At 50.6% G+C, this 21,482-nt stretch overlaps 7 protein-coding genes across 7 annotated transcripts; 3 read left to right on the top strand and 4 right to left on the bottom strand.

Annotated features, from left to right (window-relative positions):
* Positions 1-18: 18 nt before the first annotated feature.
* BDV37DRAFT_293089 (Hsp70 family protein) lies at positions 19-2,357 on the bottom strand (the record flags this gene model as incomplete). Its single annotated transcript, XM_032089321.1, has 11 exons — positions 19-252; positions 317-449; positions 515-541; positions 578-695; positions 824-921; positions 974-1,073; positions 1,131-1,392; positions 1,444-1,510; positions 1,565-1,609; positions 1,665-2,232; positions 2,302-2,357. The coding sequence occupies 11 exons, from the start codon at positions 2,355-2,357 to the stop codon at positions 56-58; spliced, it is 1,671 nt and encodes a 556-aa protein (XP_031942949.1). The 3' UTR covers positions 19-55.
* A 1,145-nt stretch (positions 2,358-3,502) lies between these two features.
* BDV37DRAFT_281764 (isocitrate lyase/PEP mutase family protein) lies at positions 3,503-4,611 on the bottom strand (the record flags this gene model as incomplete). The annotated part of the gene is made up of 3 exons (XM_032086888.1): positions 3,503-4,125; positions 4,178-4,325; positions 4,372-4,611. 3 exons carry the CDS (start codon positions 4,609-4,611, stop codon positions 3,503-3,505), a joined length of 1,011 nt encoding a protein of 336 aa, XP_031942948.1.
* A 1,505-nt stretch (positions 4,612-6,116) lies between these two features.
* Positions 6,117-6,995, top strand: BDV37DRAFT_293086 (YoaK family protein; the record flags this gene model as incomplete). The annotated part of the gene is made up of 3 exons (XM_032089320.1): positions 6,117-6,243; positions 6,295-6,324; positions 6,377-6,995. The coding sequence occupies 3 exons, from the start codon at positions 6,117-6,119 to the stop codon at positions 6,976-6,978; spliced, it is 759 nt and encodes a 252-aa protein (XP_031942947.1). The 3' UTR covers positions 6,979-6,995.
* A 1,950-nt stretch (positions 6,996-8,945) lies between these two features.
* BDV37DRAFT_270613 (putative aldehyde dehydrogenase) lies at positions 8,946-10,652 on the top strand (the record flags this gene model as incomplete). The annotated part of the gene is made up of 4 exons (XM_032084587.1): positions 8,946-8,991; positions 9,103-9,547; positions 9,602-10,307; positions 10,365-10,652. The coding sequence occupies 4 exons, from the start codon at positions 8,946-8,948 to the stop codon at positions 10,650-10,652; spliced, it is 1,485 nt and encodes a 494-aa protein (XP_031942946.1).
* A 323-nt stretch (positions 10,653-10,975) lies between these two features.
* On the bottom strand, positions 10,976-14,866 carry BDV37DRAFT_270611 (uncharacterized protein; the record flags this gene model as incomplete). Its single annotated transcript, XM_032084586.1, has 6 exons — positions 10,976-11,094; positions 11,157-12,312; positions 13,946-14,332; positions 14,382-14,462; positions 14,517-14,669; positions 14,723-14,866. The coding sequence occupies 6 exons, from the start codon at positions 14,864-14,866 to the stop codon at positions 10,976-10,978; spliced, it is 2,040 nt and encodes a 679-aa protein (XP_031942945.1).
* A 1,473-nt stretch (positions 14,867-16,339) lies between these two features.
* Positions 16,340-17,682, top strand: BDV37DRAFT_90332 (pectate lyase family protein). Its single transcript, XM_032091411.1, has 5 exons — positions 16,340-16,526; positions 16,588-16,814; positions 16,871-16,956; positions 17,013-17,098; positions 17,176-17,682. The coding sequence occupies exons 1-5, from the start codon at positions 16,425-16,427 to the stop codon at positions 17,638-17,640; spliced, it is 966 nt and encodes a 321-aa protein (XP_031942944.1). The 5' UTR covers positions 16,340-16,424; the 3' UTR covers positions 17,641-17,682.
* A 135-nt stretch (positions 17,683-17,817) lies between these two features.
* BDV37DRAFT_244898 (FAD-dependent oxidoreductase) lies at positions 17,818-20,143 on the bottom strand. The gene is made up of 2 exons (XM_032081607.1): positions 18,806-20,143; positions 17,818-18,734 (listed from the first exon to the last, which is right to left on the bottom strand). The coding sequence occupies exons 1-2, from the start codon at positions 19,871-19,873 to the stop codon at positions 18,384-18,386; spliced, it is 1,419 nt and encodes a 472-aa protein (XP_031942943.1). The 5' UTR covers positions 19,874-20,143; the 3' UTR covers positions 17,818-18,383.
* Positions 20,144-21,482: the final 1,339 nt, after the last annotated feature.

The raw sequence follows: 21,482 nt of genomic DNA, 5'->3' as shown, positions 1-21,482 counted from the left end.
TGCATACGCATTACCCTTGAGCAAAATAACAACCAAAAGTCGTGGAGAAGGACACTCAATACTTGGCCCTTACCGATCCATAGGGCACACCATTAAACTCCATCTCAAACAAAAGTGATGCAGATGTTGGTATGAGCTGAACGACTACATCAATCGTGTAATACTCAATCCCCTTAGAATTCTTTTTCTTCGAAAAGAGCTTGGTCGGAACAGCGTTAAGATCATATTCCATCACACACACCTTGAATGCATCTTTCTTTCAGCGTTAGCTGTCTATACCTTTATGTTATAGGGTGTAAAGATCATTCCAGCTAACCTTTGGTGACCTTATCTGGTGCTGTGTCGGCGTAACAAACGAAGAGATTCTGGTAACTACTTCGCTTTTCATGAATACGTACGTGAAGCTTTAATGGGTGTCTAAGTGGCGTATTTTCAGATATTGTATCGTTCTATCCATGCATCAAGATGTTCAGTGTTGTTTCAACATAGTATCAAGGGTCATAGGGATAGGTACCTTCTTGATCAACCATGTTATCCGGTCCTTTACCCAGTAAACCTCTTGGAGTTCCGATCAGACTGCTTCAGAGGGCCTGTGGCGCCCAGGTTCGTAGCATGACCCGTGGCTTACTCCATAGTAGCATCGTGCAATACGCTTCCCAACTCGGTTCCCATCCAGGCCGCGTTGTACGGCACCGCTTTTAACGACTTTAGCATCTCGATGCATAGACTTAGCTGTATGAGTCACTTACCGGACAACTGCGGACCATCTGTAGATTGAATTAGGATATAATCTTCACACACGTAACTCTGAGGATTCACTTACGCATCTGCTGGTTGCATGACAGGGGTATGCGGACAAGCTGCTTTGAGTCGCCGATAAAGATACTCTGACTCCCCAAAGCCACCGACAAGCAGAATTGCCTATCAGGTCAGTAGGTATTGCTATCGAAGTTTAAGAGCGGATAATAAATACCTTTGCTTTTGTTCCAGAGCGAGCGATATCGCGGGTTTGGGACTGCACAAGAGATACCACTTGCTTGACCACATATTCAAATATCCCTTTAATGGTAGCTCTAGCGATTAGACTATCAGTTATCAGGTCGCTCCCAAATCATACGGCCACTACTAACCTGTCAAGTGCAAGGAAGCCACCTTCAAGGCCTATAGATTGTTTATCCTCCACACCAGGCAATGGGATGAGGTGGCCGATCTCTTGGAATTCGTCATCGTCATCCTCATCGAACATGAAGTTGGGTCTGATTGTGTCTTGCCAACAAGTCATAGCAGCCTGAATAGATATACAGGGGATCTGCCCGAATTCAGTATCTCCGAAGAGCTCCGTCAGTAATGCCAGAAATTTCGTGTCTAGCAAGATTGATCCACAGGCAGCCCCTGTAACGATTAGGTCGTTACTAAGCGATGAACAGGAATATACACACATACCAGTACCTTGGGTCACCTCTTCGAGACTAAGCGGGCTAACAGTGTTTATGCAATATGATATTACGTCCTGAGTAGGTCAGTACCTTGCCCCTCGTAGTGTAACCTGCCGAGCACCACATACAACCGTTCCACCACCAGCGTCGCATATCACAATGATATCCCCATTCTATAGATCAACAGTTAACGCTCCGTTACTCTCGCCCGATTAGATCCACACTAACTTGGATGATATTGGGCTGCATAACTCTTAAGCAGTGCAGCGCGGCGGCCTCTGGCTCGGATATAAGGTAGATATCAGAGAGTGGAATACCTGCAGCTGAACACGCCAACCGAGTAGCATCTTTCGCTTTGTCTGACCACACACTTGGAACTGTTAGTACGTATTGAATTTCCAACCGTTGGACGGCATCTCCGAATCGGCGGCGCAGTATCTCCCTGCCATGGCCAATTAGCTTGTTGAGGTAATCCGCTACGGCCTCACGGGGGCTAAGTCCTCTTTCGTGCAGCAGCTTCTTGGAGAAGATGTCAGGGATGGAATGAGTCTGTTGGTCTTCATCAAGTAGTCTTTTGAATACAGAGATGACATTCTTTTGGAACGTGAGTTCGTAACCCCATCGAACCCTTCCACCCTCGTAGCAAATTGTAGTAGGCACTTTAGGGCTCGTTCCTGCACGAGTTAGCTTTTGTTTGATAGGGCCAGGTGTATCTTGACCTATACTGTTTCCTCTCCCTGGCCACTCGGATATTACTTGAATATCGTCGGTCACTCCTGTCAGAGACCAAGCGATCCTGCCATCGTCAGAATGTATTCTAGTTCTAACAATGTCGAAATAAATGCAAAAGCGCAAGGCCACCCACCCACTGTACGTTGTTCCAAAGTCGATACCCACTACAATCTGCAGCTTGTTCGTCATGGTGGTGTCGTGTGCACGGCAACGGTGAGTATGCGAAGAAGGAGCGAAGGAGGCGAGGTTCGCGCGATGATAAATTTCCCCGTCACCCAACGCCAGTATGACGAACATCATACCACTATACACAGATTCACCTCGAGCTTCCCTCTACTGTTAATCTTTTTTCCTTTATCTAACAATACACCTTTGATTATAACAAAACATGGCCAACGTGATAAAGAGCTGGTCAGCCGCACTCTACAAGTGGCTTTGGGGATCAGAAGAGGTGGGTGAAGATTTCCTTGAGATTGGATTATATATTAATCTTCGCAGCCTGTTCAAGAGCCCCGCAAAACTTTAGAAACTTTAGAGGATGTCAAACGGGAGCTTACTCGTCTGACGAAAGAATACCAACGCATACAAAAACTGTTTGCAGAAACGAAGAGCAGAGAAGGCAATTAGGGATACAACAGAAGGATAATGATATCGATTTCATGGCGAAAAATTTGAACTCCTTGACTTTCAGGCCTGATCCATTACACGACGACTGCGCCAGCCGGATCATGACCCGACTCGGGTATTCCTTGGATACCTGGGTTGATTCAAACTTCCCGGAGGAAGACATATCTTTGAGTGCACAGTACTACCATTGTTGACTTCTTTGACGAGTTGAGCTCTCATGTATTCATATTAAGCTGTGGTGTGATGTGCACTTGCTGACCAAGTTATTATAATGTTGTCCTCTCCTTTGTTGTGCGAGGCCTAGTTACCTACTAGTTCATTGAAACATACCATACAAGGCATTGATTACAAGGGAAATCATTGAACTAAGCAGCTCTAGAACGGATAGGCTTCTCGTAGCCGAATGATACAAGGAAGCTGCCCCTAGGCAGTGTTAGGGGTAGTCTCCATAGCTTCAGGAAAGACGATCACACCAGCTCTCAAAGCAGTCTAGTAACTGGTTATAAGGGTTTACATAAACACAGACTCTTGTTTGTACAACGTCAAAGGATTGTTACTTGATATAAATCTCATTGAAGAAAGTCTTACCGAAAGATATCTAAGGCTTGTATAGGGCCGAAACAGCAAGGAAACAGGCACAGGGTGGGTCAAAAACAAAACACACATTCAAGATCGCATAGCCAAATCACAGGGAACACAAAAGCAAATCAAACACCGTTGGTAAACCCGCTACCCCCGGCCTCCGTATCAATCTTCATTGAATCCATCAGCCCACATACCTCAAATAGCTTCTTTGGCCCCAACCCATCGGGAATTCCAACAACGCCTTCATTCTTGAGTCTTTCCAGCGCAGACTTGATTCCCAGATACGCTGGTGCGAAGCAGGCGAAAGAGAAGATCATAATGCGGAATCCCATTTCCTGTGCTTCCTTCGTGGTGATGATGGGGCCAGCGCCATTCTCTACCATGTTCAAGAGCAAGGGCCACGGCGCCAGATCCTGCACCGCCTGTCTTGCCATCTCTTTGGAGGTGAAGCCTTCCAACAACCCAACATCCGCGCCAAGGTCACGGGCAGCCTTGAGACGTCGGATACATTCGTCATACCCATGCTGTTGCAAAGCATCCGTGCGGGCAATCAGAACGATATCCGAGCGCAGCCTGTCCTTGGTCAACTTGGCGGCGCGGATGCGGGTGAGGTACTCTTCCAGGTCGACGACCTTCTTGCCAGCAAGATGGCCACAACGTTTGTTCTGGATCTGGTCTTCAATGTGGAAGCCAGCAACGCCAGCCTGGATGTACTGCTGAACAGACTTGGATACCATCAAGGGACCTGGAGTATATCAGGGATCTGACAGTCATTTGGGGATAAGGAGATAACCTACCACCATACCCAGTATCCATGTCAGCGATCAACGGGGGTCCAAACGGGTCCAGGTTGGCAATCATCTCGGCATTGGTCCGCATATCATACAATTGGGCGAGTCCGAGATCAGCCATGCCGAGCCTGGAGGCGGTAGTTCCAGCGCCAGTCTGACTGGTTAGCGTTGATATGGAACAGTGCATGATGCAGACGTACCATATACATTGCCTTGAAGCCTAGCCCCATGGCAATCCGAGCGGAGATACCATCGTACACACCAGGGCAGACAATCAAGTCGTCTGTTTCCCTCAACATACGGCGCAGCTTAGACGCCCCGGCTGTCATATACAGGGAAACAGTGGGCTCCTGCCTGGTACCGTTAACTTCATAGAAGCCATCTTTCTCGACGGTGATGGTGATAGCCAGGTTAGACGAGGAGGAGTCTCCGACCTTCATTGTGATTGATATTGAAAATAGATGAGGAAGATAATGTTGATGATGGTGATGAGTTCTGGATAATAGCACTTCTACAATGGAAACAAGACCCTTTATATACCCCAATTCCAGCCTTTCATGCCTACCACCTCGGGGAAAAAACTATCCGTCGGACGACCCGCCGCTATCTCAAGTTTCTCCATTTGTTCATGGGTTAGCGCTGACACTCGTTCTGATATGCTGTATGCAACGTAAGGACTTGGCCAGCTGATTAGCCAGTCATCATGAATGCAGAATACCTCCTGTCGTTATTAATTGTAGGTACTAAGTCATCTTGGCTGCTTGCTTCCTTGCGACGCCGAGGATATGTTGCGTGGTACAGTCTATGCCTGTGATAGACCAGGACTAGTAGCCTTGAAGGTCTGGATCGGCGTTAATCAGTCAGAACAATTAGGCTAATTGATCTCAAACATATTAATTGATAACATGTGCGTGTAGCCCGCCACTTAGCGCACCTTTCTAACTGATGGCGTTAGAGAGAGAGTTTGGCAGATAAGCCATACAATGGTGATTGTGGTTCTGAAGAATCCACTGCCAAGCTCGTCACTGAGTCTCTCGTTCGTCAAAAGGTGCCAGAGCAACTTTCTAACCGGATTGGTTGAGGAGCATGCATGTCAGATGTTGATTTGTGCAACAGACCTATTAATTTGCGCTTGGCCTTATTAATTTGGCACTGATCAACAGTCTGACGAGCCGTGGCGCAGCTGCGGATCATGTTCCTCTCGCCCCGAGTACTGAACGATACCAAGGGCCGTCGCCGGAGGATTGCAGCAGAGACAGGGGGTCCGCAATGGCGTTGAGATGAGCACACCGTATTCGGAGCGTGTGGTTCTTGGCTCCTCTGGCATCAACCTCCGCGCGGTATCAATTGCAGATCGAACCGTGGTGAACGGGGATGCATGTCTCTGGTCCGGCTGTTGCGCAAAGGGCTGAGGAAATGAGGAATTGAGGAGTCATCTGAGCGTCGATCAAGTCTACTCGGCATCCCAAGGGTTCAGGGTCCTTGCTCCTATGATTCGAGGTTTCCACGCTCCATCTTCGGGTCCTTCCGCATCGGACGCCCGCGGACAAATCTCCCTCCTCACGGCCAAGCGCCTTGGCATGATGACCCCGAGTCTCGGCATAATAATTAGACTTGGTCTCGGCGCTCGGTACGAGGAGACCTGAGGGCTGGTGGGCGGCATCTTACAGGAATGATAGACTCTGCAACTGCTCCGATTGGTGTCTCGCTGGTCGAAACTGCCAGCGTATCAGCCGAATCCCACACGGACAAACCTCCACGGTTGCCCATGATTTGGCCCGGAGTCGGACTTGCCATGATCTGCGAGTGCTTATCATGAGGAGGTCGACGGTCATTTTATCCGGCTCCTTGGCCACTGCTGTGTTTCCTCGCTGAGACGCCCTCCCCTCCCTCTCCCCCACTCTTCACAGTCATTGTGACTTTTTCTTCTCACACATCGAACAAGATGTACGACGGCCAGAGGAAAGAACGTCTGGCCTTTCTCAGGGCAGAAATACAACCTGCCCATGCTGATGTTCTACTCTTCGCATGTTGTCTTTGTTCGGGCCTGGTCGATAGCACACTGTATAACGGTGCGTCGCCACTTATCATACCCTAAACGTGTGACTTGCTGACAGAAATAGCGTACAATACATTCGTGTCCATGCAGACTGGTCAGTAGCTCCTCGAGACTCCAATCGCTACATCATTACTGAAAATCAGCAGGCAATACTATCTTCGTCGGTTTGGGAGCCTCCAACCAGAACCCCCGGCCTTACGGCTGGGCGCGCTCTCTCACTTCAATCGGATGCTTCATCATAGGCTCGTTCATCTTCGCCCGGCTGAACCGTCTCTTCGGGCCAAAGAAAAGGGGAACGTTAATTCTCTCATTCGGTCTACAAGTGGTCATGCTGATTCTCACGGCATGTCTGGTCCAGAGTGGCGTCATTGCGGGACTTCCGCTACACAATCTGGCGACCGCAGAGCCAGACTGGACCCAAGAAGTACCCATCGTACTCCTTAGTATCCAATCTGCAGGACAGATCGTTGCCAGTCGAGCCCTTGGATATAACGAAATCCCGACGGTTGTGATCACAAGCTTGCTCTGTGACCTGATGTCTGACCCCAAACTCTTCCTCTTGCGGAACGAGAAACGGGATCGCAGGATTATTGCCTTTGTCCTCACTCTTGTTGGGGCCATTGCAGGCGGTTGGATCACCAAGGGCACAGGGGATATCTACGCTGCTCTGTGGATAGCAGCAGGAATTAAGCTTGGCATTGCAAGTGCATGGCTGTTCTGGAAGGAAGAATTGGAATTGTCAACTTGAAATCATGTGTATAGAGGGTCTGCAGACTTGCCAATGGTCTATGCTAGGGTAGCGATAGAAGGTGTCAAATGACTAGATGTTGTCGGATAGAGTATGCTTCTGTTCGTCCCCAAAACTCAACCCACCAGAATTGTCTACACCTGTACAGCGTCCATTTAGCCGAACTATCCATAACACGTTGCAGTATAACTTTTAGTCCACGGCAAAAGACCAACTGCCGATTTCGGAGAACGGACCCCCGAATAACCCCGTAAAAACCCCACGGGGAGAATTCAAACGGCGAGCGTAGCTCTCAATGAAACCAGACTAGTCGAGGTTTACGCGTACAATCTTAGCGCTATGCCTTATGGCGATATGTATCATCTTACCTGAATAGATAAGATCATCCATAGGGTAGTATTGGAAGTCATAAGGCTGGCTGAAGGGTGCTGCCAAACGGGGTATGATGCAACCATGCCCATGTGGTAAATGCTACAAAAAGTACGCGATACGTAGATCATAAATCTGTTAGCGATAATCATTTTCAATGATTATCATGTTAGTTCACCACGCTAATCTGTTGATGCATCAACAGTCTGGGATTCCGATCCGTCGGGATCTGTTGGTGATACATTTTCCGGGCGGGATTCACACTATTCAATGCTACCCTACTATGGAATCAATATATAATCATCATCCCATCGGTTAGTAAGCCCATGTGAAGAATAACCCTGTACCCCACACATCCCTTGCATAACATCTATACGAATAGTCCTCGGATGCAACTGTTTCTCTTTATCGTACGGAAACACGACGTCCCTTACGTATTGCACCTTGGCTGCCGCTGTGCGATTGAGTAACTATTACTTCAACCAAGTTACAGGACAGAACCGGTTTGTGGTGGATGGCTGAGAAGTGACACAACGTGCATAGCCTCCCTGGCTTCTACTTTAAGCCGTGGACGAGACTCCTATTCGCGCATATGCCATACCGGTGTGCATTTCCTACCAGCAGTGGTTACAACAGGCGTCCAGCTGGCGTTCTTACCTACTCCGGAGACTGATATCGCCCTTATTATAGGTTAGCACGGATCTTCTTCTGGGGATGCAGTTGTGCGCCTGCAGGTATTGTCGTTGCTGCGCCCGTCGCGGGGTGACACAGGTGTGATAGAGTGCTTAATATTTCCTGTATTTCCTGTCTACTATGATAACTCTAAAATAGGGTTTAGCTTCAGAGAACTAAGGGTGGAAAGGTCAAGGAAGACAACAAGGGCTTACAGGCTGGATGTGATGGCGCGCCTGACTTCAAGTTGGATGCCTGAGGATGCTGTTAGCACGTGCCGTGTACGAAATCCTACACGTGGTGGTTTTTTTTTTTTTTTTTTTTATATGTCGATTATGAAAATATCATATTATTCGCTTCACAACAGTGATGGAAAAAAAGAAAAGCTGCGAAGGGTAATTTCGCCAATTCCAAATGCCTACGTTTGATAGCTGTCCTTCTTTCCTCATCCAGCAGGATCTGCCATGCCTTCATCTCCCAGGCCCCGTCCATATCCAACTCTTCCTCTACCAAGCCCGACCCACCTTAATAACCCTAAATCCTGACTCTAACAATAGAACGGATCACATATCCCATCACCCCTTTAATGGGCTATCTTACCCAGACGGGGAACATATATGCGGCAGGACTCCATATCGTCCATGCCTCTGAACCAGTGCCATAGTTGAAAAGCGGCCCGTCAAGCGAAATCAAACGGCGGACTGTCGACAGGCCCCGTTGCCAACGTTCTAGTGCTGCCGATCTAAATTCAGCCGGTCGGAATGACTTCGGAATTGGACAGCGGAACGGTCCGCACCCCTTATAGCCATAGGGGATATGCCGTGACGTGGTCGCCTATAAAACCCGCTCGATATAGGTGGGTGGTCTGATTGTGTGTGATTTAAAAACACAACCGTTCTGTGTGTGATTCATTTTATCTAACAAATATGGCTTCAATCACTGTGACCGGTGCCGCTGGGCGCCAGATTCAAGGTATGTGTAAACGTTACCCCTCTATCTTCAGTTCTGCTCATGTAATACCATGCATGGTCTACTATACCCTGCAAGGAATTAATGACTAAAAAATTATTCCCGGGAAACTAGTCCCAACGGGTCTCTTCATCCACAACGAATTCGTTCCTTCCACTACATCCCTGGTCGTCGAGAATCCTTCCACAGGCGAATCCCTCGGAACCATCTCTGCCGCGTCTCCCGAAGATGTCAACAAGGCTGTCGAGTCCGCCACTATTGGCTTCAACGTGTGGAAGAATACCCCCGGCCCGGCCCGCGCGAAGCTCCTCTTGAAGTTGGCCGACCTAATCGAGCGAGATGCAGATGACTTCGCTTCCCTCGAGGCCGTCGATGCCGGTGTCCTGTATACTGACAGTAAGGGCATGAACATCCCTCAGGCGGTTGGAAACCTCCGGTACTACGCCGGGTGGGCGGATAAGATCGACGGAAAGACTCTTGCCATGGAGGGTGGCGTCGCCTTCACGTATCGGGAGCCCTTGGGTGTCTGTGGAGCCATTGTACCCTGGAATGCGCCTTTGTATGTTCGAAATTGTCTCCACTAGCCGCTGACCCGGTGCTAATTGGGATACAGGATGATCACTATCTGGAAGCTAGCTCCGGCGCTTGCAGCTGGTAACTCGCTTATCATCAAACCGTCCGAATTATCTCCGCTCTACGCCCAGAAGCTTGCCCTGCTCATCCAGGAGGCGGGATTCCCCGCCGGTGTGGTCAACATTATTTCCGGTGACGGCGCATCGGCCGGTAGGGCTTTGGCGGAGCACATGACTGTGCGCAAGATCTCGTTCACGGGATCCAGCGCGACGGGCCGACAGATTCTCAAGACTGCGGCGTCGACCAACCTCAAGCGCGTGAACCTCGAGCTCGGTGGTAAGGGTCCGTCGATTGTTTTCGACGACTGTGATTTGGATAATGCGGTCTTGTGGACCCGGATCGGTATTACGGCCAACAATGGCCAGATCTGTGCGGCTGGTTCGCGCATCTACGTGCAGAAGAGTATCTACGAGAAGTTCCTAGAGGCGTACACGAAGATGGCCGAAGGGAGTCCGTCGGTCATTGGTAACCCCCTTGACCCGGCTACGACGAAGGGGCCGATCGTCAGCGCGGCACAGCACAACAAGATCCTGTCGTATATTGAACAGGGTAAGCAGTGTGGGGCCCGACTCCTCTTCGGCGGCGAGAAGGTTGGCGATAAGGGATACTTTGTTGAGAACACCGCGTTTGCCGATGTCTCTGAGAATGCGACAATCATGAAGGAGGAGATCTTCGGTCCGGTCGCGGTATGTGTCTCTCTTGGGTTAGATGCTTGGCAGAAGTGAGATCGCTAACGGGAGTAGAGCATCGCACCTTTCGAGACGGAAGCTGAGGTTATCGCTAAAGCGAACGATACCCTGCATGGTCTTAGCGCGGCCGTTTTCACCAACGACATCAGCCGTGCCCACCGTGTGACGGCCGCCCTCGAGTCTGGCCAAGTTACTGTGAATGCCTGGGCGATGCTTAGCCCCAACGCACCGTTCGGCGGTGTCAAGGAGAGCGGCTTCGGGCGGGACATGGGTGAGGAGGCCCTGGAGGGATGGACATCCGTCAAGAGCGTCAAGTATGCCATTTTGCCCCCCAAGCTGTAGATTGCGGCAGCGCCACGACAAATTAGATTAATCCAGGTGTCGGTCACCGATCCTACACGATACCTAATGAGGAAACTTTCATGAGATTATATGAAGTAGAGAAATTTCCACGAATGAGAGTATGAGCACCAGACACGGGTCCTATTTCTCATGATAAGATCATGCATAATTTAATCTACAGGCTTATTGCGGATACGAGATCTCACGGGTCCGTTCGCCGTGCCCATGCTTCCGGCTCCTGGGATGCTGCATAGAAAGGATTCCGCTAATGTACTAGCTTCCGGACTTGGTGCTGGACCCTTGATTTCGATTGCTTGCGTAGACTAAGCGCGGGAAACGGGATGCATCTTGTGGAAGACATTCTTCGGGTCGTATTTCGCCTTGACGTCCCTCAGGCGCTCCAGATTACTTCCGTAGATGTTGTTGACGACGGCGTCTCCGGCTGTGTGTTGTCAGCTTAGCTTTTTTTTTTTTTTTTCACTTGAATCTTCGGTATGAACTCACGCTCCGCGTAGTTGATATACTGCGGTACATCGGCAGTCTCCTCTCCGTTGAGCTGTGCCTCGAACTGTGTCTTGAACTTAGCTTGTATTTCCCGTGCCCAGGCCCGATACTCGGCGTCCTTGGACGCATCCGTCCACCGCAGGTTGAGCAGTCCGTTCTGCGTAAGACTCCGATTCGCGAACGCGGTCGCATCCAGCGGCACGCTGCAGGTCTTCCTCATATCATAGCACTCCAGCAGCATGGCTGGGATCATGTCGGGGTGGTCCTGGAGCTTCGCGTTTAATTCATCCAGCATGGAACGCAGGAACTGGGCGTCCATAGGGGTGCGATAGAAAAGGCCCTTGAAGGACTTGCGATCGCCGTAAGTGGCCATCGGGTTCTGCAAGGAGTTGAGCAAGGAGTACGGGATGGTCTCGATCATGTTCACCACGGGCTCGAGAGCAAGGAATCCCTCGTAACGCTTCGAGCCTTCCTCGTTGGTGCCGTTGTAGAAGACCAGCACGTTGACCATGATTGTAGGGGCGCCTGGCGGCTGAGCGAGGATGATAATAGCGCCGGATCGAGGATCGGGGTTCTCAAAGAGCACGTTCATCTGCTCGATGACCGCCTCCAGCTTGTCTGGTGTGAATGCGATAATTCCGGCGTAGACTGGGTTCTTCTGCTCATACGCCTGGAACGTGAAGTCGACAACCACCCCGAAATTGTATCCGGCGCCGCGCAAACCCCAGAAGAGGTCGGCGTTCTCGGTCGCAGACGCCGTGACCACTTGCCCGTCTGCGAGCACCACCGTCGCAGCCAGGAGGTTGTCGATGGTGAGCCCGTACTGGCCGCTCAGCCAGCCGTATCCTCCGCCGAGCGTCAATCCACCCACCCCGGTGTGGTTGACTGTGCCGCCGACGGCCGCGAGCCCGTGCTCTGCGCCCGCTTCATCGACATCCTTCCACACGGCGCCACCCTGCACGGTCAGCGTTTTCTTCTCCGTGTCCGCGGTGACTTTGTTCATGCGCGACAGGTCGATCACCAACCCGCCGTCGCTGGAACTCGTCCCCGCGACGGAATGACCACCGCCCTTGACGGCGAGGTCGATGCCATGCTCCTGAGCCCAGAGAAGCGCAGTACGCACATCGTCGGTCTCAGTGGGCATCACCACAACACCCTGCACGGTCATTCAGCGTCGTCCACTCTCTACCAAGGAACAGGTGTGGGGAACGGGAGGGAGGGGAGATCCATACGGCTTGTTTGACTCCGGTTTCCGACCATCGTCGGAGACTGTCCAGATAGCCTTCAGATGAGGGGGTGAAGATATGCGCGGACTTGAGATTGTCCACGAGGGCGCGGAGTGTCGAGTCCGGAATGGAAGTCATGGTGGGTTTCTTGCGCGATGCGTGTGTGTTTATGTCAAGTTCGTGGTGGTCAGGTTCATCCGATGAATGAATAATATGTGGGGCCGAGGGTCTGAATCGCTTAGTGATTTATTCTCAATACGAGTTCCTACACTCGGTCTTGGCATTGGCGTTGAGGGGTTGGTTCATGTTCTCGTTCGATTTTGGCCATTGTGTACTTTTCTTACATGGGGTTGTACTATGCTCGGTGGGATATATATACGGTGGCCATATTTGGACTCGTGTTTGTGGGTGTTGCCCTAATAGAGGGTCCAGCATAAGGCTTGTAGATAGATATATAGGTAGTACTCCTACTCATGATATATATCATGTCTATCCTCAACTAAAATCGATCGATTTCTCTCTCCATTAGTACGTCTGATCCTCTACTGGACGAGACAAGTGAAATCTCCTATATTATTACCTTATTTATTATCTAGGAAAGGCGTCAATATGAAAACATCCGGACTGGTATATAAGGGCACATGTAAATTTCTAGAATGCTACCTACCGACGCGATATACTGTCGCCGGATAGAGTCCTGGCTACATCGGTTAGGCCTAGAATAGTCTATAGAGCTGCTGTAACTATTCAACCCTGTCATAGAGCTTGTAGACATTCGGCCTTATGCTATACCTCGGCTGAGAATTACTACTTTCGGACATTATCTCTTGGGATATATACATTCTATACTTACTATAATTTGCCGCGGCTGTTTTGGTCATCTTCATTACTATGTTTAAGACGTCTAGTAGACTGTACCTTCTCGACCTAGTGTCTATTTGACATAGATTATAGGTCAATCTTATAAGCGGTAGTATAAAGCCTGGGAAAGAAGAAGCAGTCTACTACGATTGCCGCTGTTTAAGACCCCTTTTAGTATCAACAATATGTGCATATTGAGAACACAATTATCAATTAGCTGCTTGATATTAAGCAAACGACCAATGGTGACCCAGAAAGAGACCCTGTAAGGAGCCGGAATCAAGTATATTGCGTCTCTCTCACTTTCTATATCTACGTGAGTTTCTCCTTAGTATACCGCTCATACAATTCCGGATACCACTTCTGCCCTACGTCTGGATGGCTGATAATCCGATTACGCAGGTACGCTTCTCCGAACTATCGCAAGTTAGTGAGACTCCACGTCCACAGAGAGATAGCACCTACACATGAATACAAAGGCGAGAGGAACTCGCTCGGCACATCGACGGCTCGCTTCTTCCGGTCATCCGAAGCAGGAATACATTTTACGATATGTGCTGCGGATTCACGGAGCTGGTCGAGCGTGAGGTCCATTCGCACGCCCAGGAAAAAGGGAATGCTGTATCGCGTCTTGGTCGTCGGGGCCTACTTCGATGTCAGTGATACTGGGAACCACGTAAAGTCTGTATCGCGCCAACATACAATCACTCGATGGGTCGTCGCGGTGCAGATACCCCCGGTAATCGCCTCGAATCCCTGTTGGATGTTCACGACCAGACTCCCCTCAATCGGAGGGGCATCGATCCACTCGCCGTTCTTGTTAAGCACCTGGAGTCCGCCCGTATCGTCTTGCGAGAGGAAAGTAAATAAGCCCGTCGAGTCCTTGTGTGGACCTACTCCCTGCGAGCCGGGCGCAGCCTGGGGATACTTGATGAACTTCAGACGGTCCATCTTGCCCTTGAACGACTCGAAGGTTGTTGGGGGCAGGGAGAGACATTCTGAAACGTATCGCATGAACTCCTGCGATAGCTTCGCGGACTCTGCGATGTAGTCTTCGACGAGTTCTTGGGCCCCGGGATGGTCCGGATACTGCATCATTAGAATGCTTGACATGGAGGAGGAATACTGCCGAGCATACCTGACTGTCCCCCTCGAGTCTCTGCCAGAAGGGATCGTTTTCAGTCCACTGTTTCATACCCGGCGTACCGAAGTCGAATTGCTTTTGTATTCGGTCAGCGGTCTATACATCCATTCATGGGGGAGACGCGGTTACCTCTCGCAGATCCGTCTTGGATGCTGTGGTCTCGGCTCCGAGACGAGTGTACCCGACGAATGCCGGGGAATTTATCATATTACATCGCTCTTTGACCTCAGTGGGCAAGGCGAACAGCTCTGGAAGCTTCGCATGTGTTCTTCTCACAAGTGACTGCACGATATTAGTACCTTGACGAAAGCATGAGGTGGATTGATGGTTGTTACCTCGAGTCCATGGTTGATCAAGTACAGGAACCCAACCTGGAAGATGGCTTGCCGCAATTGCTCCAAGGCTTCCGCTTTAGTCAGCGGGTCTTGAAGACGACGCAAGTCCACGATGGGAATAGAGGAAAAAGTACTATCGGCCATAGCTGTTTCAGTATTCTATATACTCTGGGCAAATGTTAAGGGTGAACTTGATGTCAAGTGGGGATTAGATTAAGAGGGGGATCGAGCACGCCAATCACATCATCACTGCGATCAAGCCATGTGTGGCTGAGCCTTGGCCCCATCGCCGAGGCCGAAGTTTTCCCAGCCGATGCTTCAGACTACAGCAGTTTGGCAATACTTTGACAAGAGAATCTTTGGTAGCCACCGTTCTATCCAATTAAACAAAGTGCTCTTGGCGATTTATTAGGCATGTTCCTTGCTCGGTAACTGGGTCCCGGAGGGAACCATGGGAAAGGTTCTCCATAGTGTCGACCAGTCTGGAAACATAAAACACGCCCACACTGGTTACGTAGTGGTGTCTAACTGGAAGAGGTAAGTAAGCTCCCTTGTTGTATCCTTAGATTCCTTACTCTATGAGAATATTTGGGCCGTGCATAGCACGACTAAGAGTGTGCATGGTTGACTGTTGATTTTAGGGATAATCATGTCACATGGGTAATTGAACCCAGGCCCCTATTGCACGTGCTTGTAAAGTCAATTGCGCAACAACATCTCATATTAAACAATCCAGACTATTGTCTTCAGTGTGGAACAATTCCCGTTAAATATAGACCTGCCAAGGACTCTGGAAAGACCGGAACTCAATCTACCGAGCGAATTCTTGGCAGTATCAAAAGAACAGTGATAATCCCAACGACTACTCGAAGGAGAACGGAGCCGACCTTCACGGTCCCAAATCAATCAAAATGCCGTTGCTATACATCAAAACTCTCGGGACTTGCTCGGATTTGTGGATTTGATTTGTACCTCTCCCTCGACGCATACACCTGAGGTGGTTTATTCTCTTCATATTATTCCACCTGTGATACCGACTCCTGTGCGTGTCCGGCACGATCCTTGGAGAGAACAAGCATCACGAGGATCGTCTTCATGAGCTTGCATGACGAATTCCAGTTATGAAGCACACGATGTACATGTAGAATGATTGATCATGTCTTCATGGGACCGAGCGCCAAGGACAAGAAGCAAAACATCCAACTTCTTGGCACTGCTTTCTGAAACGCACCAATGGCTACCGGCGGCTCTCCATGTATCACCTAAACTGGCAGAGGATAGCCCTAACCGTCAGCTAACCGCCCTGAGCCAACAATCTTGTGATGCCACAGTGCTTGCCACTGACTTGCTCATCACAGTCCAAGCGTGGCTCTTTAATCTAACCCCAGTCCCACGGAGAAATTTACCCACCCCTGTGTGTATGAATTTGGGGGTAAACGATGACGATCCCTTCATTCTGTTCCACCTATGGCAACTAGTCTTGGTCCTAGCTCGAGGTACCATGGCTCGGAGAAGCTCTACCGAGCTCTATAGAAACGCAGAATATTGAAAATCCTGAAGCGCCCGACGAGGGTATATAAGACCTCTCCGTCCGGCGTGGTTGTGGTCTTCTTTCTTTCCTCACCAGCAAAGCTGTTCCCTTCACTGTGTCATTCTTTCTACCTTCTTTTAAACCTTTATTTCACTACAACCACTCGCCGCAATGGCTAACTTCAAGCTCTTCCTTGCGCTGGCCGCATGCCTGTCTGGACAGGCTCTGGCTGCCCCTACCAAGACCGTCGCCAAGCGCGCTGCTATCTCTGACGTGAGTCTCCCGACGATATTGGTATATTGTCTTCCAGTGCTGTATCTGACCTGCCACGCAGGTTGCCCACGGTTACGCCAGCCAGAACGGTGGCACCAACGGTGGTGCCGGCGGTACTACCACCACCGTCTCCTCCTACGCCCAGTTCACCGAGGCTGTCTCCAGCGACGATGCCAAGATCGTCATCGTTGACGGCACCATCACCCAGGAGGCGAAGCAGGTGAAGGTTGGCAGCAACACCAGCATCATCGGAAAGGACGCCAACGCCATCCTCGAGGGATTCGGCCTGTACGTTTCAGCCAGTCAATACCAATGGAGAGAATACAAGACTAACACTCTACCAGTCTCGTCAAGGAGAAGGAGAACGTCATCATCCGTAACCTCGGAGTCAGGAAGGTCCTTGCCGACAACGGTGATGCCATTGGTGTCCGTATGTGTCCCTCGATCACACCGCCAGGGAAGGGTGACAATACTAACCTCCAGCAGAGTACTCCAACAACGTCTGGATCGACCACTGTGACGTCTCGTCCGACCGTGACCACGACAAGGACTACTACGACGGTCTGATCGATGTATGTCCCCTCATCTACCCTCCCTCAGTACCAATCGAAAGCCTATCAGCCGAACTAACCAGACAAAAAAACTATAGCTCACCCACGCCGCCGACTACGTCACCATCTCCAACACCTTCGTCCACGACCACTGGAAGGCCATGTTGTACGGCCACTCCGACAGCAACGGCGACGAAGACACCGGCCACCTCCGCGTCACCGTCAACAACAACTACCTCAACAACCTGAACTCCCGCGGACCTTCCTTCCGCTTCGGCACCGGCCATCTCTACAACAACTACTACCTGGACGTCAGCGACGGCATCAACACCCGCCAGGGCGCCCAGCTGCTGGTCGAGGGCAATGTCTGGGAGGGCGGCAAGAAGCCCCTCTACTCCACCGACGAGGGATACGCCGTTGCCCGCGACAACGACTTCGGTGATGGCGAGAACACCGCCCCCGAGGGTACCCTCACCAGCGTCCCCTACGAGTACGACCTCCTTGCTGCTTCGGCTGTCAAGGCTGCTGTCTACGGTACCGCCGGTCAGACCCTGACCTTCTAAGAAGATCGTGGAAAGTACGAGGTGAAAGTACAGAGAGATGTGGCCCATGATTGTTTGGGGTGATTTTGTGTGTGGTTTTTACCTTCTTTTTATTGTTTGATTGTTTGGCTGGGCCAGGATCGAAATTTAGTTTAGGAACCTCATCAAGGCAAAGTGTTGTTCATCGGTAATGACTTTGTTGATAATACGTAGTGGATTTGTAGAGGTATATATACATTCTCGGAGTTACTAGTTAACCGTCTATCAACCACTCGACGGTTAGCTTAGCCTGACACACTCAACACAACAGCATCGGAGTACACACAATACCATCACACCCCACAACCGGGCCTTCGTAGACCAACACTAGAGAAAACGAAAGCGCCCGTAGCACCAACAAGAGTGGAGGAAGTATTAATTGCAAACGAGTTAAGTAGATAGCAGATAGATAGTATTTCTCTTTCAGGAAGTAGTATTAACCCAAACACAGAAAGAAGACCCCATTAGACCGACTTTATAGACCAACCACCAGACCGAAAGACCCACATCTATTTAAAAAAAAATAAAAAATAAAAAGAGCCCATTCAATGCACAACAGCAGCAATAGTAGCGCTATCATATCTCATCAAAGAAATGCTATGCAAAAACCCGTATGACCCAGTACTCCAATAATGCAACCCGCCCATCCCGACCGACCAACCAACCGACCAGTCCCAACCCAACCGTACCCAACCGAGCAAAAACAAGGCAAGATGACTCAAGTTCTATGAAGTGTCCGACTTGCCGTGAGAATACAATGAGCCGCCCTCGACGGGCATGGGGATTGTGATCTGCGTGGCGTCGAATTCCCACGCGGCTTCTCTTTGCTGTCGATGGTTTCGGATGTAGAGCGGGAAGGTCCATTCTTTGAGACGGCCCTCCAGGAAACCCATGTCCCGGTTCTTCTCCCACATGCGGCGTGACGCCTTGAAGGCCGTGTTGACGGTGTTGCGGCGCAGGTCTTCGTAGGCTTTGAAGGCGATGGGGAGCGGCTCGTGGCGGTGTTTGGCGAGGATGCGGGAGAAGAGGATTGCGTCGTCGAGGGCGTAGGCGGCGGATTCGTCGCGCGGGGGCATCTATTCCGGGGTTGTTAGTTTTTTCTCGTAACGATAGTAGATGTAAGGAATGTAGAGGGTGAGTGACATACAGCATGTGCAGCATCGCCGAGTAGCAACGCCCGATCTGTGTGCCAACGTGCGTTGGGCCGCACCTGGTACACGGGATACAGCATCCAGTCGCCCGATTTGCTCGTCATCTCGCGGATGCAGGGGATCCCGGACTTCCCGAAGCGGGCCTGCATCTCCTCATGCAAGGCGTTCTTGATACGATGCTGGGTGACCCAGTCCTGGCCGCTCTCGATCTTGCAGAAGGGCAGATTGGCCTCTTTGAACTGCACGATGGCGGCCAGGAAGATCTGGTCGTGTTCGCGGTCACAGTAGCTCGCCAGGAGCGAACCCTGGCGGGAGATGTTCATGGAGGTGGAGCGGAAATGGATGGGAGACTTGATACTCTTGGAGTCGATGACGGTCTGCAGGAAGGAGATGCCGGTATACTCGGACGGGTGCTCCGGCGAGACCCAGTGGGTGCGGGTGGCTGAGTGTACGCCGTCGCAGCCCAGCACCAGATCGCCGGTGGCGGTGGTGCCGTCTTGGAAATACAGGGTGGCCTCGTCGTCGTTCTCCTCGCCGCGGATGAGCTTCTTCCCGAATACCACGTTGATGTTCTTCGTCCGCTCCACCACGGCCAGCATGGCAACCGAGAGGATGATCCGCATGACCCGGCGGCCCTTGTATCCGCCGAACCCGTTCCCTTTTTGGTCGGTGAAATCGATGCTGCCTAGTTGGCGGCCGGAACGGCTGGAGAAGAGCTCGATGGCTTCGACGTCTGTGCCGCCTTCTGTGCCCATTTTGTCGAGCTCGTCTAGGACGCCGAGGCGGTCGAGGTGGCGCTGGGCCACGGGGGTGAGGTTGATGGCCCCACCAGAGGTGGAGAGGATATCATGGCGTTCGAAGATGGTGATCTGGAGGTCGGGGACGAAAGGAGTGAGTTCTTTGGAGAGGGCGAGGGCACAGGAGATACCGGCGATGCCAGCGCCGACGATGAGGATGTTCCGCGGAGCAAAGACGGAGGTGAGGGAACGTTCAATGTCGGTAGGCAAATTGAACCATTCGTTGGCCTCTTGTTTCTGCGAAGGGAATTCGTACTGCAGATCCATGGCTTCTTGATTGGGTGATTTCACCAGAAAGAGTGATGAAAACCAAAGGGATATTCGGAGGAGCTCGGATGCATGGACGGAGGACGTGAGACCTATAAATTGACTATGAAAAGAAAAGGGTAGTTGATATCTAGCAAACAGAGGTATCCGCAGAATCCAGACCCGGTGTTATCGGACCAACTTTCTGAAAGGAACCAGGGGGATCGTCCATGCTAATGGGAGGCCCATTTATTAATACTCCAGTCACACCCATCAGGAGACAAAAAAAAAAAAAAAAAGGTAAAAAAAAAAGGCTATATTCGGCCGGAAAGGAGAGCGTTCGGAGACCATTGACGCATGGTCCAAGGAAGACTGGAAAAAAACCTGGTAAAATTTTCTTCATGCACCCACTCTAATACTCCTGCTGCGTCGATAAATCAGAAACCGTGCATACATAGCGAGATCGAGGGCTCCACTCTCACCCGAAGTCCGGAACATTAGCAAGCTGATAGGTCAGAACTCAAAGCTGTCAGTTTAGGCCAAGTCTTAGTCTCGAAGCGAACTCTGGATCCCTCCGTCATAGTGGCCGTTGAGCGCCGTTCGGCACTCAGGAGAAGGAAAAGATCAGACGGCTAGTGCTCAGAGCGTCGGGCGGAATACGGAGAACCGTATGGAGTATGGAGTCGGCTGGTCCATGCTAATTTCGCCATGTAATTATTGAACTCTAGTACAAGCTCGCATGGCCTACAATGGGAAACGAAAGCGAGCTCCATATCCATATATGTAACCTCGGTCGTTAGGGCTCGGCCGGCTAAATTACGTGTGCAAATTTCCCAAAAAGTACGAACCAACACACGATGACTCAGCTGATCCGTGGTCACCCGTGACTTTTTTTTCCACCTGACCGTTGGGACCCTCAGTATCGCAGAATTCCATCCCATGGTACCGAAAAGAATCAACGGGCCCTGTTCAACCTTATCCTCGGCCGATCGGCGATTTCACTCTATCGGGAATATAGTTATACACGTCCATTGGGTTTCTCCGAGAGAGCAGTCTCGCCAACGTGGTAAAAGACATATCAAAAACCTAATCATAGCCCGAGATCAAAGCGTGCCGCCACCAAGTCGCCTCTCGAACAAACGAGACCTTCTCTCCCCTTTCCAGAAAAAGTCAATATCTGCATTCTTTGACATGACATCAAAGGGCCCACGCGAACCCTGATTAGGGAATGCTTTGGGTGATCACATTCTGCAATTCTCAAGCAATCGGCGGTTGTCTCGCGTGGCCAAGGTTGCACAGTACAATTTAGCGTGCCTGCACTAACATGGATTTCTGGTTTAATGGGATCTACTATTGCACCATAAGAAACTAACTTGTTTTTTTTCCCCCTTGTCAGGTCTCAGCGGGGACACACAGACTAATAAAAAATGACAGATAGCAAACGTTAAACAATACATTGGTCAATTCGCGCAGGGCAAACTCGCTCAAGACATGTCCATTATGCGAAATTTATTTGACACACAATGCGAGAACTTTACTTGCGCCTCTCAGAGCGGCTCACATACAAGTCGAATCGGGGCACCCGGAACCATCGCTCTCAAACACACACCAAAACTCAATCGTCGCAACC

Source organism: Aspergillus pseudonomiae (genome assembly GCF_009193645.1).
Source record: "Aspergillus pseudonomiae strain CBS 119388 unplaced genomic scaffold BDV37scaffold_22, whole genome shotgun sequence".
NCBI lineage: Eukaryota > Fungi > Ascomycota > Eurotiomycetes > Eurotiales > Aspergillaceae > Aspergillus > Aspergillus pseudonomiae.
This window is presented reverse-complemented; position numbering and strand designations above follow the sequence as displayed.